The sequence below is a fragment of the Halichoeres trimaculatus genome, unplaced genomic scaffold (assembly GCF_033239565.1).
Source record: "Halichoeres trimaculatus isolate MK-OKI-2021-1 unplaced genomic scaffold, fHalTri1.1 fHalTri1_scaffold_19, whole genome shotgun sequence".
In the NCBI taxonomy this organism is placed as follows: domain Eukaryota; kingdom Metazoa; phylum Chordata; class Actinopteri; order Labriformes; family Labridae; genus Halichoeres; species Halichoeres trimaculatus.
In genome coordinates, this window is record NW_027437197.1 from 16,803,797 (window position 1) to 16,817,235 (window position 13,439).

Genomic DNA, 13,439 nt, shown 5'->3' on the forward strand with positions numbered 1-13,439 from the left:
TGATTAGATTTGCAAATCTGCAGAGATAAGCAGTTAAAATATTTGTATACCACAGTTGTAACGTGAGATTTTCACAGTGAAGTATTTATTCAGTGTATTTAAGCTGCACTGATGGATATATCCCACATAAGAGCTCTTCCCCCACCTGAAAACAAAACCACAAACAGCGCTTTTAATCAAACTCCTTTCAATGTTTGGATTTATCAGTCCTGACTCTTGCGAACTCCTCCACCAACTGTCACATGCTGCACACCCTCCCTCTTTCCCAAGAGGAAACTAATGATATTGTCCTTGTGGAAAACTACTGGCATGCAGGCCAAGCTTTGTTCATTGTCTATTTTGGAGAGTGAAACACAAACAATAGTCCGTAACAAATACTTCAAATGGCTTCACGGCTATGAAACGATGATATTATTAGATGGGATTAATTAGACTGTTGGTGTTTCATTTTTTAAGAGCTATTTGTCACACAAATTTGAAGAACGAAAATTAAAATGTGGTCAAAATGAACACACTGTATAATCATGTAGTCATAAATGAAGGTTATATGTATGTGGAAGCTGTCTGTCATAAAGAATATCTGTGTCACAGACTCCATGAAGGATCAAATACCCATTTTAGCCCAAAGGCCTCTGGGAACATCATAACTCAAACATAATCTAATCAAGTATTTAGTTACAGCTTGTTTTGTGTGTTTGAGTGTCAGTATCTTCTCTCTGTATCATGTCTCTGAGGTCACTCAGACCGGTTGAAAGGAAGCGGAAAACCCCTTTTCTTTCAAATTGGCAGAAATTACAGCAATGCAAACAGCTGTACAACGTGAGTGAACAGATTTGAAAGATGAGTCAAACGGTTTTAAAGTATTCTAAAACGTATTCTGCATCAATCCTTCAGAGTGCATTAGAGATGCCTCTGCGTTTAGATGCATTTGGTCCAGGTGACAGTGAAATGTTTTGTTCCGTGACCGAGCAGCCACGTCCAGGTGCATTGCTGATAAAAACAGACATGCAACACATGCGCCAGAATCCTCATATGTTTCTGACAGCTAAGCAGTGCCATTCGTGTAACAGCTGGGTTCAGCAGGGATAACAGAAGGTTAGACAGTGCAGTGATGAAGAAATGTGCATTTCGGGCCTGCCAAACTCTTGAATTTCCACTTCCCTGAATCTGATCCAATGATGTTGAAACATAAAGCAACAGTCAGCACAATCAAAGCCTATGTTTGGGGAGAATTTAGACCGGTTTGATCTCTTGGAGGCTTTTCCAGCTGGCTCCAGACAACGGCAAAATAATACTATGGAGTCTGCCTATGACTGCTGAGGTCCAAAAATTTAAGACCCTGGCTCTCAAAATCTGATGCTGTTTGAGGCCAACCTGAGATTTTATGGCTATACTATACTAATGCAACACAAGATCACATTCAGAAGTTCTGTTTTCAAACACTTGCCCTGTATAAAGCCTGATACTTAGTTTTAAGGACACACACAGCTCTGCTTGAAGTCAGTCATAACCGCTGTTTTCTTTATCGACCATGTAACAAAAAAAACATAAGAGAGACGGCTGCAAGCTGGTTCAGGCAGGCACCGCAAGCCGGCATGTGTCATTCTCACATTCACTTGACAAATGTAACCTCCCATTTAGGCTGCAAGATTTCCAGTCTGCCAAACAACTGTGATCAGAGATCCAGTCCACCACTGGCCCAGCATCCACCTGCAGGCTCTGACCAAAGGGATCGAAGATACTACCACATCATTCCATGTAAAGTTAGACTGCAAGGACAGGAGCAGGTGCAGAGAAGCAGCAGAGCCAAAACAATACAGTTTTGAATGGGTTTCATATCGGCCATCAGATAAAAAAAGGCCAAAGCCAATATGCCCCAAAATGCCAAATATCGGCCCTGATAATCGGCCCGGCCAATAACCGGTCTATCCCTAATGTCAAGGTCTCCAAATTTATGATTCATTGGGCAGCACACAAAGAGTGTGAGTGAGGGAGGAAGGAAGAAAGAAAGAAAACAAAGTAATCCTCAAGGTTCCTCTGTGCTCAGGCCCCGCGTATGTAAGTCATGCATTTGTTTTCTGGTATGAGCTCTTTTCCTAATCTTCAGGTTGTGGTAGTAAACATGCTTTCATACAGAGATTTTTTTCTTTGTTTTCTCTTGCGGTAAAGCATTTCTGAGACTAAAAATACCTCTGTAATTCATCCTTGTTGTGATGGCCGTAAAAACAGCCACGTTAGGAATGTTGTGTGCCCTTTCAAATATACAGCAAACACATAATGAATGCATTCCTGTCATTCTCCATTGACTGGCCAGACTAAGCTACGCAGCATGCCAGGTATTCCCGCATTAATCCGTGGAATAGAGCTTCAATGGGAAAAGGCAATATTTACCACCCACAGCAATAACAGAGGGAAGAATAGTGTCTGCACGGCCAGAGCGTCATGAATGAGAATCAATGAGGCAGTGAGGCCTTTTCCGGTCAGTCTGGGTCAAACCGATCAACAACAAAATTCTTGATAGATGACGAATCTACATGGCTGCTTGTGACTGATGGAAACTTCCAATGAAGAATCACTGGGTTGATGATAGAATTAGGAAAAAACTGACTAGTTTTTACGTAATGAAGCTAAAAGTATCCACAGCTTGATGTTTGTATCATACTGATGGTAGAGTTGTCCTTATCACCATTGTCATGCTTCTTAGCAACATGAGACCATGATGTCACTGCCTCAAAAAGCAAGTGAGAATGTGCATGAATGTTAGACCAAAACTTATTTGAGGCAACAAGAGTGATCTTTACTTACATAAGAAGGGTGAGAAAATCGAGGAACACCGTGCACATGTTTGCAAACTAACTGAAAAAGAGAGGTAAGCAAGATGACTCCCACCCTAAACATGCAATAACATGACATCCTGAATTGAAAGTGGATGAGTCATTTGTACTAACTTGGTTTATCATTTTCACAGTTATTGAGTCGCTGGATTATCAACCTTTTCAAAAAAAGATTTACTGCTCCATGCCATGACTCACAAACACTGTGATGATTAATGATACAACCCTGCAAACAGCAAGCAGAGACACGTAACATGTGAGGTAACAACTCACACTTCATGAGCAGCTTCCTGCCTCCACATGCATAAATAAATAGGAAGTATATGGTGTTTACGTAACGTTCAAGACCAGCAGGGGTTTACGGTTCAGAGGATCCAGTGACCACTCGCTCCGCCATATGTCATCCTCACTTCAGGGGGTCTGCTGTCAGCCTCTGACCACTGATGTTCCAGAAAAGACTGTGAAAATGTCAGGTAGCCTTCGGTTAGTGAAGTCATGCTTTGTCAGACTTTGCTTGTTGACATTGAAGAGGAAGCTGCACTTTGCAACTTTTTTAGGAACTTTATAGTAACTTGGGATTTGTACTCTGCTCTGAAAACATTGAAATGTTCATATGAAGGGAGGATTAGCAGACGCTTTTGATGGTAATAACCTGACAGATTTTATCCAAGTCACAGGTAGAGATGCATCTATCCAATTCTGGTATTAGGTGTCAGATTGAAAGCCCAGGTATTGGTATCAGGACTTGTTGGATTGGTTTATCCTTGCAGGTATGCTGCAAACAATGCATGAATTTGTATTCTACTTCTTACATAATTTAGGAAGGAAGAAAAAAGTTCAATTTGGGGCAGTATTCCAAACTTTCATTGTGAAAGCATCAGAATTTTGGTCCCCCTGTGTCCATTTCAACACACATTGTGTTGTAACATAAGCCAGTGGAGACGTTCCTGATTAAAACACAAAGTAAGGTTGTGAAACATCAGCATTCTGACTGGGATGAGACAGAATGAGGACGTGCCAACGCTGAAAAATGACCAGAGAGGTGGAGAAACAGATGCAGGGTAGAGAGTGCAAACACTTAAACTATTTGTCATTATTTTGGATGTGCTGAAATCTGACTTTAAGATCCGATTCCATTCATTTTATACATTCATTTAACTTTTTTGTTTTTCAGTATTAAAAAAGCAATGTTAAACATAATGGAAGATCACTTTTGGACCGCTTTTCTACGTGAGTGCATCTGTTCCTTTTTGCTCTTTGTACACACTGTTCCACTTTTCTCCTGCCTCCCTTTACAGAGCAGAGAGTGAACAAAGCGTCCGCCCGCTGGCACTGCAAGGACAGAACATAAATGATCTGGGAGTAATCAGAAGTGGTGGGAGTCTCCGGCTCCTCCAGTGTGGCTTCGATGGGGGAAAAGACGCCCCACTCCCCGGTCAAATGCTGGATCCAGTTTCAAGCATTCTTGTCAGCGAACAGACACCATGACTGCTGAAGCATCATTAAGCAAGACAATGGACTTCTAATGACTTCAGGGTGCTGCTTTGAGGTTGACACTGAACTCAGTTCACCTCAGATAAAGACCCAATTTAAATTCTTTGCCCGACCAAAGAACTCCTACATTCCTTTCTTTGTAGAAGAGGAAGCTAACTTATAGTAATGTCATTATTTGATTGTTTTAAGATGAGGTTTTTGGTCTCATCACAGTGCAGTCTGCTTTCTATAAGGTAATAAATGATATCCACTCAAATGCTGGCACAGGTAATGTCACTGTTTTTAAATTCTGCTTTTGATACAATACACACAAAGATTAGAAAGTTGAGTAGGGCTCTTTTGTCATGTCTACAAATGGTTAAAATCATATCTTTCTGACAGGAATTAGTTTTTGTGGGAAGGTGACTCTAAGTCAGATCAAAGACCCTAACACATGGGGCTCCACAGAGCTCTGTTTGGGGGCCCTTGCTTTTTGATCTTCTGTAATAGCTGTGGTGTCAACACACACATAAACTTTATGATATACACTCTAAAACTAGAAGATCATTAGGAGATCATCACTGCATGGAGCAAATCATCAACTCGATTTAAATAAATTTGAGTCAACACATTAAAGACGGACATTCATGACTCTTCTCTTGGAGTTATCCTGGACTCAGGTTTAAATTTCAGAGTCATATAAAATCAATGTCTTCCTCTGCTTTTGAACATTTCAAAACATGGCAAGAGAATGAAACTTTTCATACATGACACTCTGAAAAAAATTGAATTAGTACATTATTTCATATTGGTAAGAAGTGAATGAATGCAAGATATATCCAAATGTATAATACTATACTTCCACCCTGAGGAAGCTGCTGTAAAAGAGCTATAAACTTCTAAACTCTGTTTCCTTGTATGGTGCGCCCTCTGTCTGCTTAGTGCAGTAATTACAGGTGAGTAAACACAATCAAGCTATTCTTGAATTAATAATTTAAAACTGATTTCCTGCTGCAGGAAATCTGAGGATATATCATCAATGGTCCATGACTTTGCACATGCACTCTTTGAACACTGTTAAGCAGACCAGAAGAGAATAGAAAAGTACAAAGAAAGGCTGTGGGCTAATGTCTTTGTTCCTTCCTCTGATCATTGGACATATCTGTCAGTGCCTCCTTATTTAGGGTCTCAAATGTGTTTTGATCTTCAGACTGGTTATAAGAGGTGGTCTTTGAACACTTCGCCAAAGGATGGGACTTTACAGAAAGGTTGTCTGCACTTGAATACACCTGAGTGGTTAAAAACAAATCCTTCTCAACAATCCAAGGTCAATCTGGGTACACAAATTGATTTTATTACTTTTTGGCTTTAAAAAGCTCACAAGGACTACCAATTTGAAGGAGTTTTACTTCTTAAACAAATCTATAACACATTGTTCATACATGGTTACGACCAGCAGGGGGCAGAACAGGCTCCTTCAAAAGTAGCAGAAGAAGAAGACAGAGGGGTAAGACAGAAATAGAGGTGAGGCTGCAGCTGCTCTGACACAAGTTTAACAATGATGAAGATTAAATCTGAATATCATCAAGATATCATTACCAGACAGCACACGACACATTCACTTTTCTCCTGAGACCTCATCTGCAGAGCAACACACACTAGGGTGACCAAGCGTCCTCTTTTGCCCGGACATGTCCACTTTTAACGTCCTGTCCGGGGTGTCCGGGCGGGTTTAATAAATTCACGAAAATGTCCGGTGTTCACTGATTTTCATAGGACCATTACGCACATCCGTAAATTGACCGGCGCTCGCAAACAATACTATCATGCTCATCACTTACCGAGAGGCTGCCTTGTGGGCAGGTCTGCTCTGCGCGTGCACACACACGCATAGAGAGTGAGAGGATCAGAGAGAAGGCGAGAGAGAGAGACATAGACGGAGAGCGGAGAAGACGGGGCTGTTTAGACAGCGGAGCTGTATTGCACGGAAGATGCCTAAGCGTAAGTGCAGCTTCACAGATGAACTGCAAAAAAAAAAATTCCGTCATACCGTCTCGATCGGGACAAGTGGGAGGCGGAGTGAACCGTGTGCAAAGCTGGCACATATGTCTCAGTGTCCAATAAAGGTGCTGGAGATCTCAAAGCCCACATGGACACCGAAAAACATGACATGACAATGGCATTTCATACTGTAAAACACCACAACAGCTACAGGTCCATGGATTGCACCAGTGCCTTGCTAAAAAAAGACATTTCCTGACTCTGACGTTGCTAAAAAGTTTAGTAGTGCGGGCACCAATGCCCGGTACCTGGCAATCGGTACCAGTGCTCAACGGTACAAATTCTCTGTACTTTTTTGTAGTTATGTGGTAAATAATATCAATTTCTTTAACAATGTTATATATATTTTTTTCAATTTAACATATATATCCTTCAGTATATACCCTTGCAATGCTGTGTTCATGTCTATCATGGAAAATCGACTATTCTTTCACTTCCTCACAGTCACAAGGATGTGTTCAGGTACCCAAACGTGGTACCTTTTGATTTTACATGAATCGGTACTCTGTACTTTTGACAGATTTCGGTCGGTACCTTTTGAAGTGCCTGATTCAGTACCCATCTCTAGGTGTAATAGCCCCCCATTCTGTTGAAGTCACTCATGAAGCACTCAAAAAAAAACAGTACTGTGGTGTTTCCACAGACGGGAGTAACCACGGGGCAGTGAAAATATTAAGAATATAAGAAGCCTGTCTGAATTTGTGCCTTGAGGCCAGTGCCGTTGTCCTCTTTTTTGGAAATCAAAATATGGTCACCCTAACACACACACACACACACACACACACACACACACACACACACACACACACACACACACACACACACACACACACACACACACACACACACACACACTTAAGTTGCCCTCCACACACCTGTTGGCATCATGAGCTGTGCCCTTTTCCGTTTTCACAATCAAACCACACAACCAGCTCTAAATATCTGAACCCCTCACTCTGTGGCTGCGCTGTCTTTCACACATCACTGAAGGCAGGAGAAGAACTGTACTCTGCATTAAACCCCCTCTGTTGTCCTTTACTATCTCTCTTTCTCACTTGCTGCTTTATTTTTAGCACTCAAACAACTGGTCTCCTAAAAATGGGCCTGTCCTGCAAGAGTAGGGGGAGAGGACTGCTGCTATGTATGGTATCCACCCCCCCAGAACCTCACAGGGCCAGCAGCGCGTCTCTCTCGCCTTTGTTTCTGCAGAGAAAAGCATGAAAGAGTGAACACAGGGGCTGAAAGAAGTGTGAGGTCCTGAGGATGCTTATAAAGTCTGGATTCCTCCTAAGAGCTTGGGATACTTGAGGACTGCGACTGAGAAACCAACGCTTCATTTCCCTGTCACAGGGCTTTGGTGACCTTTTTAATATCACTGTTTTATTCTGTGAAAAACTTTGACCTTCTGGGGGTGTGTGGTTATCCTGCACCATGCTCTCCCTGTGGTTGTTCCTGCTCCCTTGCCTGAGCTTCCTGCCTCTGGCCCCAGCTGAGAAAGGCCTGGAGTTCCCACAGTACGACGGGAAAGACCGGGTCCTCGATGTGAATGACAAAAACTACAAGAAAGCCTTGAAGAAGCACAGCATGCTCTGCCTGTACTACCACGAGCCCGTACCGGAGAGCAAGGAGCTGCAGAAACAATTCCAGATGACAGAGCTGGTGCTGGAGGTAAAGTGTTTAAAGAATTAAAGTGATAAAAGGAACTGAAAGAGGAGGGATGGAGCAGAAAGGAGGGTTTCTTCAGGAGAAAAAAAGAGGAAAAGATTAGAGGAACAAATACTTTTCCTCTCTTGTGGTTTTTGCTGGACTTACACTAATCAGCGGGATGCACCTTTAATTGACAGCTTAAGTGAATCTCTGTCTGAATCCCACAGAGCAGCAGACTTTGTGCACCGTGCCCTGTCTCATGTTACAGATGACTGAGGGTGAGCTGCTCTCTGATCTGTAGGAGGTAACCTGATCTCAGTCCTGATATTAGCTTCTCTTATTTTACACAGCACAGGTGGGCAGTGTTAGCATAGAGGCAGGCATGGAAACAATGCACCGTGAAGATGTTGAAGCCGATCGCAGTCGACTCTACACCATGAGGGCTATTTATGTACAAAAGCAAATACAGTATGTCACCGATTACACATCTATATCTCTAAATCTACATTTTACAGAGGGCTTGTTCCCTCTTCACTGAGTGATAAGTTGAAGAAATGTCGATGAAGGCTACATGTGAAGAGATTTGTGACGAAGCCCTGAGCAGACAGTCTTCAAGTAGAAGCAGAAGATTCTGGCACAACTTCACTGACTTCCAAGGTGCATGGAGGGTAAAAAAAAAAAGTCTCAAAGGGTCAAAACTCCAGCAACAGTACAGTCATTTTAGAACAACTCATGGCCTTCATTAAAGACCCTGATGAAAGTCACGAGCTGAAACACCACAGAAAAAAAGTTCTCTCAAGTAACAACTTTAAGGGATCACAACATACTTTCTAAAATCATCTTAGGATAACAAAGCTAGTATTCTTGTGACGCTCTATCTCTGTTGCTGACGGTCGAAATCTATAAACAAATGATGAAGTATTTTACCGTATCTCTGTTACAGAAAAACAAGAGTGAACAAAATTCAAAGTGCAAATTCAGGGGAAATTTGACCATGAGGCTTTAAAAATTAACCAATCAGCAACTTCAAGAAGTGAGAAATGAAGCTGATGTGGAGGTATCAAAATCTGTCTTTGCCGTCTGCTTGAGGAAACTTTTACACAAAATAAACATGATTACAACCTGGTACAGAAATATATTTAAGACTAAATATATCGCTCCTCTTTTTCAAATTTATTTATAACTCACAGTTTAGAGGATATTAGGATTGGGAGGTATATGAATCAGAAGCACAGCTAACTTGACTGACAGGCGGATGTCCTGTAGCCGTTGTCGTCAAGGCTCAAGGCCCGCCTCTTTTCCTAATAACTACCTGAACAGAAGTTAGGTTCAGTTCAACTTTTCACTTATGGCATGTGACGATGATAAGCCTTAAAATCTTTGGTCAGAAACAGAAAGGTGATGTCATGGAGACTCTGTCCATGTATCATGCAGTCTTGTAAATTAGCATGTTAGAGTTAGACTAAAGCCAATCACGGTGTTTCATATCTTCTTAGCTGACATTGTTTGAAAGGGGACGTTAGTTTCCTGCGATCAATATCTTTTCTGAATATAAATAATATTGGCTTGAAGATATTCCAGCTCACAGTAATGTTAGAAGTATAGTCATATTTTTATAAGAATTTTTTTGATTTTTTGATAGTCTTAATGATATACATGACCTGGAAAACATTAATACATCAAAAGCAGCGTCATACCCCCAAAGGGTAGCTTCAGTTTTATTTTTACCTCGCCTGTTCCTCCTGCAGCGGCAGACTCTCACTTAGCTCACCTACTGTACTTCACGGATCAATTGCCAGAATAATTTCTCCTGCTTTGGTTATATTTAGATCAAGGCAGTCTGGGTGTTATGTAACCATGCCTCCAGTGCCCCCGGGCAGCTTCAGCACCTCTGTCATATTGCCAACTTTGGTATTATTTCTCTCTCTAAGACCTTACCTGGCACTCACATTCCACTTTCCTTCCACAGGGGACTTGACCTCTGTGTAAATCCTCAACTTGGATTTATGTTTCCAGAGCTCAGAATCAAAATAAACTTATATAAGTGTTGATTCTTACATTTTATGTTAAGTTATGTTTAACTTCTTGACCTTTTCTTTTGTCTGCAGCTTGCAGCTCAGGTGTTGGAGGAGAAGGACATTGGGTTTGGAATGGTGGACTCGCATAAGGATACAAAGGTGGCAAAAAAGCTGGGTGAGTTCCTATACGGGGTATTTCTTTTACTGATGGATTTTCCTTTAAATCATCACGCTTAAGATGAAGAATTTGATGGCTTTTAGTGTCAAATTCTGATTTACAACATTATAACATCAGAGCAAAAGCTGTGTTTGAATTTGTCGGTCTACAGATTTTGTAAGAGTCAAAAAGTAAAAAACTTGCTTGTATTTTCCCCTCATATCTCAGGTCTAGAGGAGGAGGGCAGTGTTTATGTTTTCAAGGCTGATCGTATCATCGAGTTTGATGGCTTCCTCTCTGCAAACACTCTCGTGGAGTTTTTGTTAGATGTAAGCGCAGAACTTCAGCTCAGATTTCTCATGTTTTTAAAGAAAAGGTGTGAACCTAAGGCTCCTTTCTGTCCGTCTGTAGCTGCTTGAGGATCCAGTGGAGGTGATAGGAAACGCTCTGGAGCTGCGAGCCTTTGACAGGATGGAAGAAGACATCCGCCTCATTGGTTACTTCAAGAGCGAGGACTCTGAACGTGAGTGTGTGAAGCTGTCTGCATGAATAATATGTGTGCTGGTTGAGTTTGTTTGCTGCTTGAACAAAGCTTGCTTCCTTGTTGTATGAGCCGTCTGTGGCTCATGCCCTTCATTATAACGGGAGTGCATTTTAACCCCCTCATCTCCATGGATTTACAGATCCATTTTTACCGCTGCTGCTCGCACAGCTGCCACAGGCCAGAGCTGAGTCTAGAGTAGTGCTGAATCCCATCTGACCAACTGTGGGAGGATTAAGGGGAGGGCAAAGTTCAACTCTTTCCGCTCCCGGATGTGCAAATGTCATGAATACAACACAAAGAAAGCACAAACAGATGTGTGATTAGAAAACAAGAGCTAAAAACAAGAGCTAACCCCTGCTGCAGAAAACACAGCAGTTAAAAACCTCTTCTTCTCATCCTCAGACTTTGAGGCGTTCAAAGAGGCGGCAGAGCAGTTCCAGCCCTACATTAAGTTTTTTGCAACATTTGAGAAATCTGTGAGTAGCAAACAAACAAATAAACCAGCTGAACAGAGATGCAGGGGTACTATACTTGACTGGTCTAACTTTTATTTCGTTAGGTGGCCAAAGAGCTGACTCTGAAGTTAAACGAGGTGGATTTCTATGAGCCATTCATGGAGGAGCCGGTCACCATCCCGGGCAAGCCTCACTCTGAGGAGGAGCTGGTGGAGTTTATAACTGAGCACAGACGGTAAACAAAGGGGAAATTAATCTCAATACTCCAATAAATGTAAAATATTCTGTTTGAGAAACGCACATTTTGACTGCATGCTCTGTGTGGTTAACAGACCAACTCTGAGAAAACTGCGTGCAGAAGATATGTTTGAGACCTGGGTGAGTTAGAATCGTGTGGCTGTATTCATACCTTCGAACAGTCTTGCTGTGGCCTGTCCTGTAAAATCTTCTTCTTGGTCTTTTTAGGAGGATGACATTGAGGGGATTCACATTGTTGCTTTTGCAGAGGAGGAGGACCCTGGTAAGAGCAAGAAATGTGTAAATAAGACATAAAGATATATTCTATAAATCAATCTAGCTTAAAATGTAGATCACCAATCATTCAGGTTATTGGTTTATTACAACATGAAGTTGGAACAACAAGTTAAATGATCCCTTTAAGGGTAAAAACATGTGAAAGGTAAAACTCCTTCTAGATGGTTTTGAGTTCTTGGAGATCCTGAAGGAGGTTGCCAGGGATAACACACATGTACCTGAACTCAGCATCGTCTGGATCGACCCTGATGACTTCCCCCTGGTGAGTCATGACACCGTAACAAATTTAGTCTCAACCAGGCAGAGAAGTCTTTTCCTTAACCTGCAGGTCTTGTTTTTTCCCCGACCCTCCTCAGCTGATCCCGTATTGGGAGAAAACCTTCAAGGTGGACCTGTTCAGACCTCAGATTGGAGTTGTCAACGTTACAGATGTGAGTTTCTGACATCATGTTGAGCGTGGTAGGAATGTTGAGTCAGTTTGTCTTATCAATATTTGACTTCTACCCTCTGGGTGTGTGTGTGAGCAGGCTGACAGCGTGTGGATGGAGATGGATGATGAGGAGGACCTGCCCACTGCCCAGGAGCTGGAGGACTGGATCGAGGATGTCCTCTCTGGTAAAGTCAACACAGAGGAGGATGATGATGATGAAGACGACGACGATGAGGATGATGATGATGATGATGAAGACGATGATAATGATGATGATGAAGAAGATGATGATGATGAGGACAATAATGAAAACGATGAGGAGGAGGATGATAGTGAAGATGATGAAGAAGAGGATGAAGATGATGAGGACGAAGATGATGATGAAGAGTAATCCACCACAGAAGACTTTCCAGTTTTGTTCTTCAGGTCTAGTTTCACAAACTGGGCAGTCAGAATAACTTATCTATAATTCCAAATTGATACCGAAGATGTGACAGCTCGTGGTTATAATTATTAATAATGATAATAATAATAATATTAGTGCAAGATATTTTTGACCATGTAAATAAACCTCAGGTGGGGTTTAAAATTTAAAATAAATAATATATACATTTTAATCAACTTGACTAATGTGCAGACCGTCTCTTTCCCTAAACATGTACTCAAACAAGAACAAAAGTCAGCGTGAAATAATATATCATGAGTCAACAGTGAAAGTGGAAGGAGGAAACAAGAGTGCTCATCTCTTTGTGGAACAATTTCCAAGTCTATAGCTTCTGCTAATGCTAGGGTGCAACTTCAATCGATTGTTTTTACAGTTTCTTGTTAAAATGTAATTGAAGAAAGCAAAAGCATGTCTAAAATGGCGTTCTTATGTACTTACGCTTAGGGGGCGTTTACACGACAACGATTTTAGGGTGACACGCAAAAGTATCGCTGCGTTTCGGCCTCACGTACGGAAACGACGTTTAAGCCGACCTGAAACACAAACTTTAGAAAACGGCCTCTAGGGTGGATTTTTTCTATCAACTCGTCTGAGTGCATAAGGGCGTTCACAGTGGCAAAACACTTGGTACACTTTCATAACTGAGCTGGCGAACTTATAACGGCCAAGAAGTTGAATGTGGACTGCTGGACACTCACCTCTAACGGCCGCCATATTGGTTAGGTAGCGAAGCGGGCTGGAGTGGGTCAGACGATAGATGAAGGTTGTGATGAATAGCAGACATACACCTGTGAACGGTTGTGACCGATATTACTAACAAAAACACAGAAAAAATCAAACC

At 41.8% G+C, this 13,439-nt stretch overlaps 2 protein-coding genes across 5 annotated transcripts in view; one reads left to right on the plus strand and one right to left on the minus strand.

Moving 5' to 3' along the window:
• The window catches only part of dop1b (DOP1 leucine zipper like protein B), a 46,125-nt gene extending 32,763 nt beyond the window's left edge, over window positions 1–13,362 (minus strand). For all 4 annotated transcript variants that reach the window (XM_074694222.1, XM_074694218.1, XM_074694221.1 and 1 more), the window contains exons 1-2: window positions 13,297–13,362; window positions 11,599–11,706 (exon numbers count right to left, since the gene is read on the minus strand). The gene's annotated coding sequence lies outside the window, so the exon portion shown is untranslated. The remainder of the gene's footprint in view (window positions 1–11,598; window positions 11,707–13,296) is intronic.
• Window positions 7,548–12,720, plus strand: casq2 (calsequestrin 2). The gene is made up of 11 exons (XM_074694229.1): window positions 7,548–8,036; window positions 10,124–10,208; window positions 10,419–10,519; window positions 10,602–10,713; window positions 11,137–11,210; window positions 11,294–11,424; window positions 11,522–11,567; window positions 11,655–11,709; window positions 11,885–11,985; window positions 12,080–12,154; window positions 12,251–12,720. The coding sequence occupies exons 1-11, from the start codon at window positions 7,800–7,802 to the stop codon at window positions 12,542–12,544; spliced, it is 1,311 nt and encodes a 436-aa protein (XP_074550330.1). The 5' UTR covers window positions 7,548–7,799; the 3' UTR covers window positions 12,545–12,720.
• Window positions 13,363–13,439: the final 77 nt, after the last annotated feature.

Coding starts and splice junctions, on each gene's coding strand:
- casq2 (XM_074694229.1), top strand. CDS start 7,800: ATGCTCTCCCTGTGGTTGTTCCTGCTCCCTTGCCTGAGCTTCCTGCCT. Junction 10,209..10,418: donor AAAGGTGGCAAAAAAGCTGG/GTGAGTTCCTAT, acceptor CTCATATCTCAG/GTCTAGAGGAGGAGGGCAGT. Junction 12,155..12,250: donor GAGTTGTCAACGTTACAGAT/GTGAGTTTCTGA, acceptor GTGTGTGAGCAG/GCTGACAGCGTGTGGATGGA.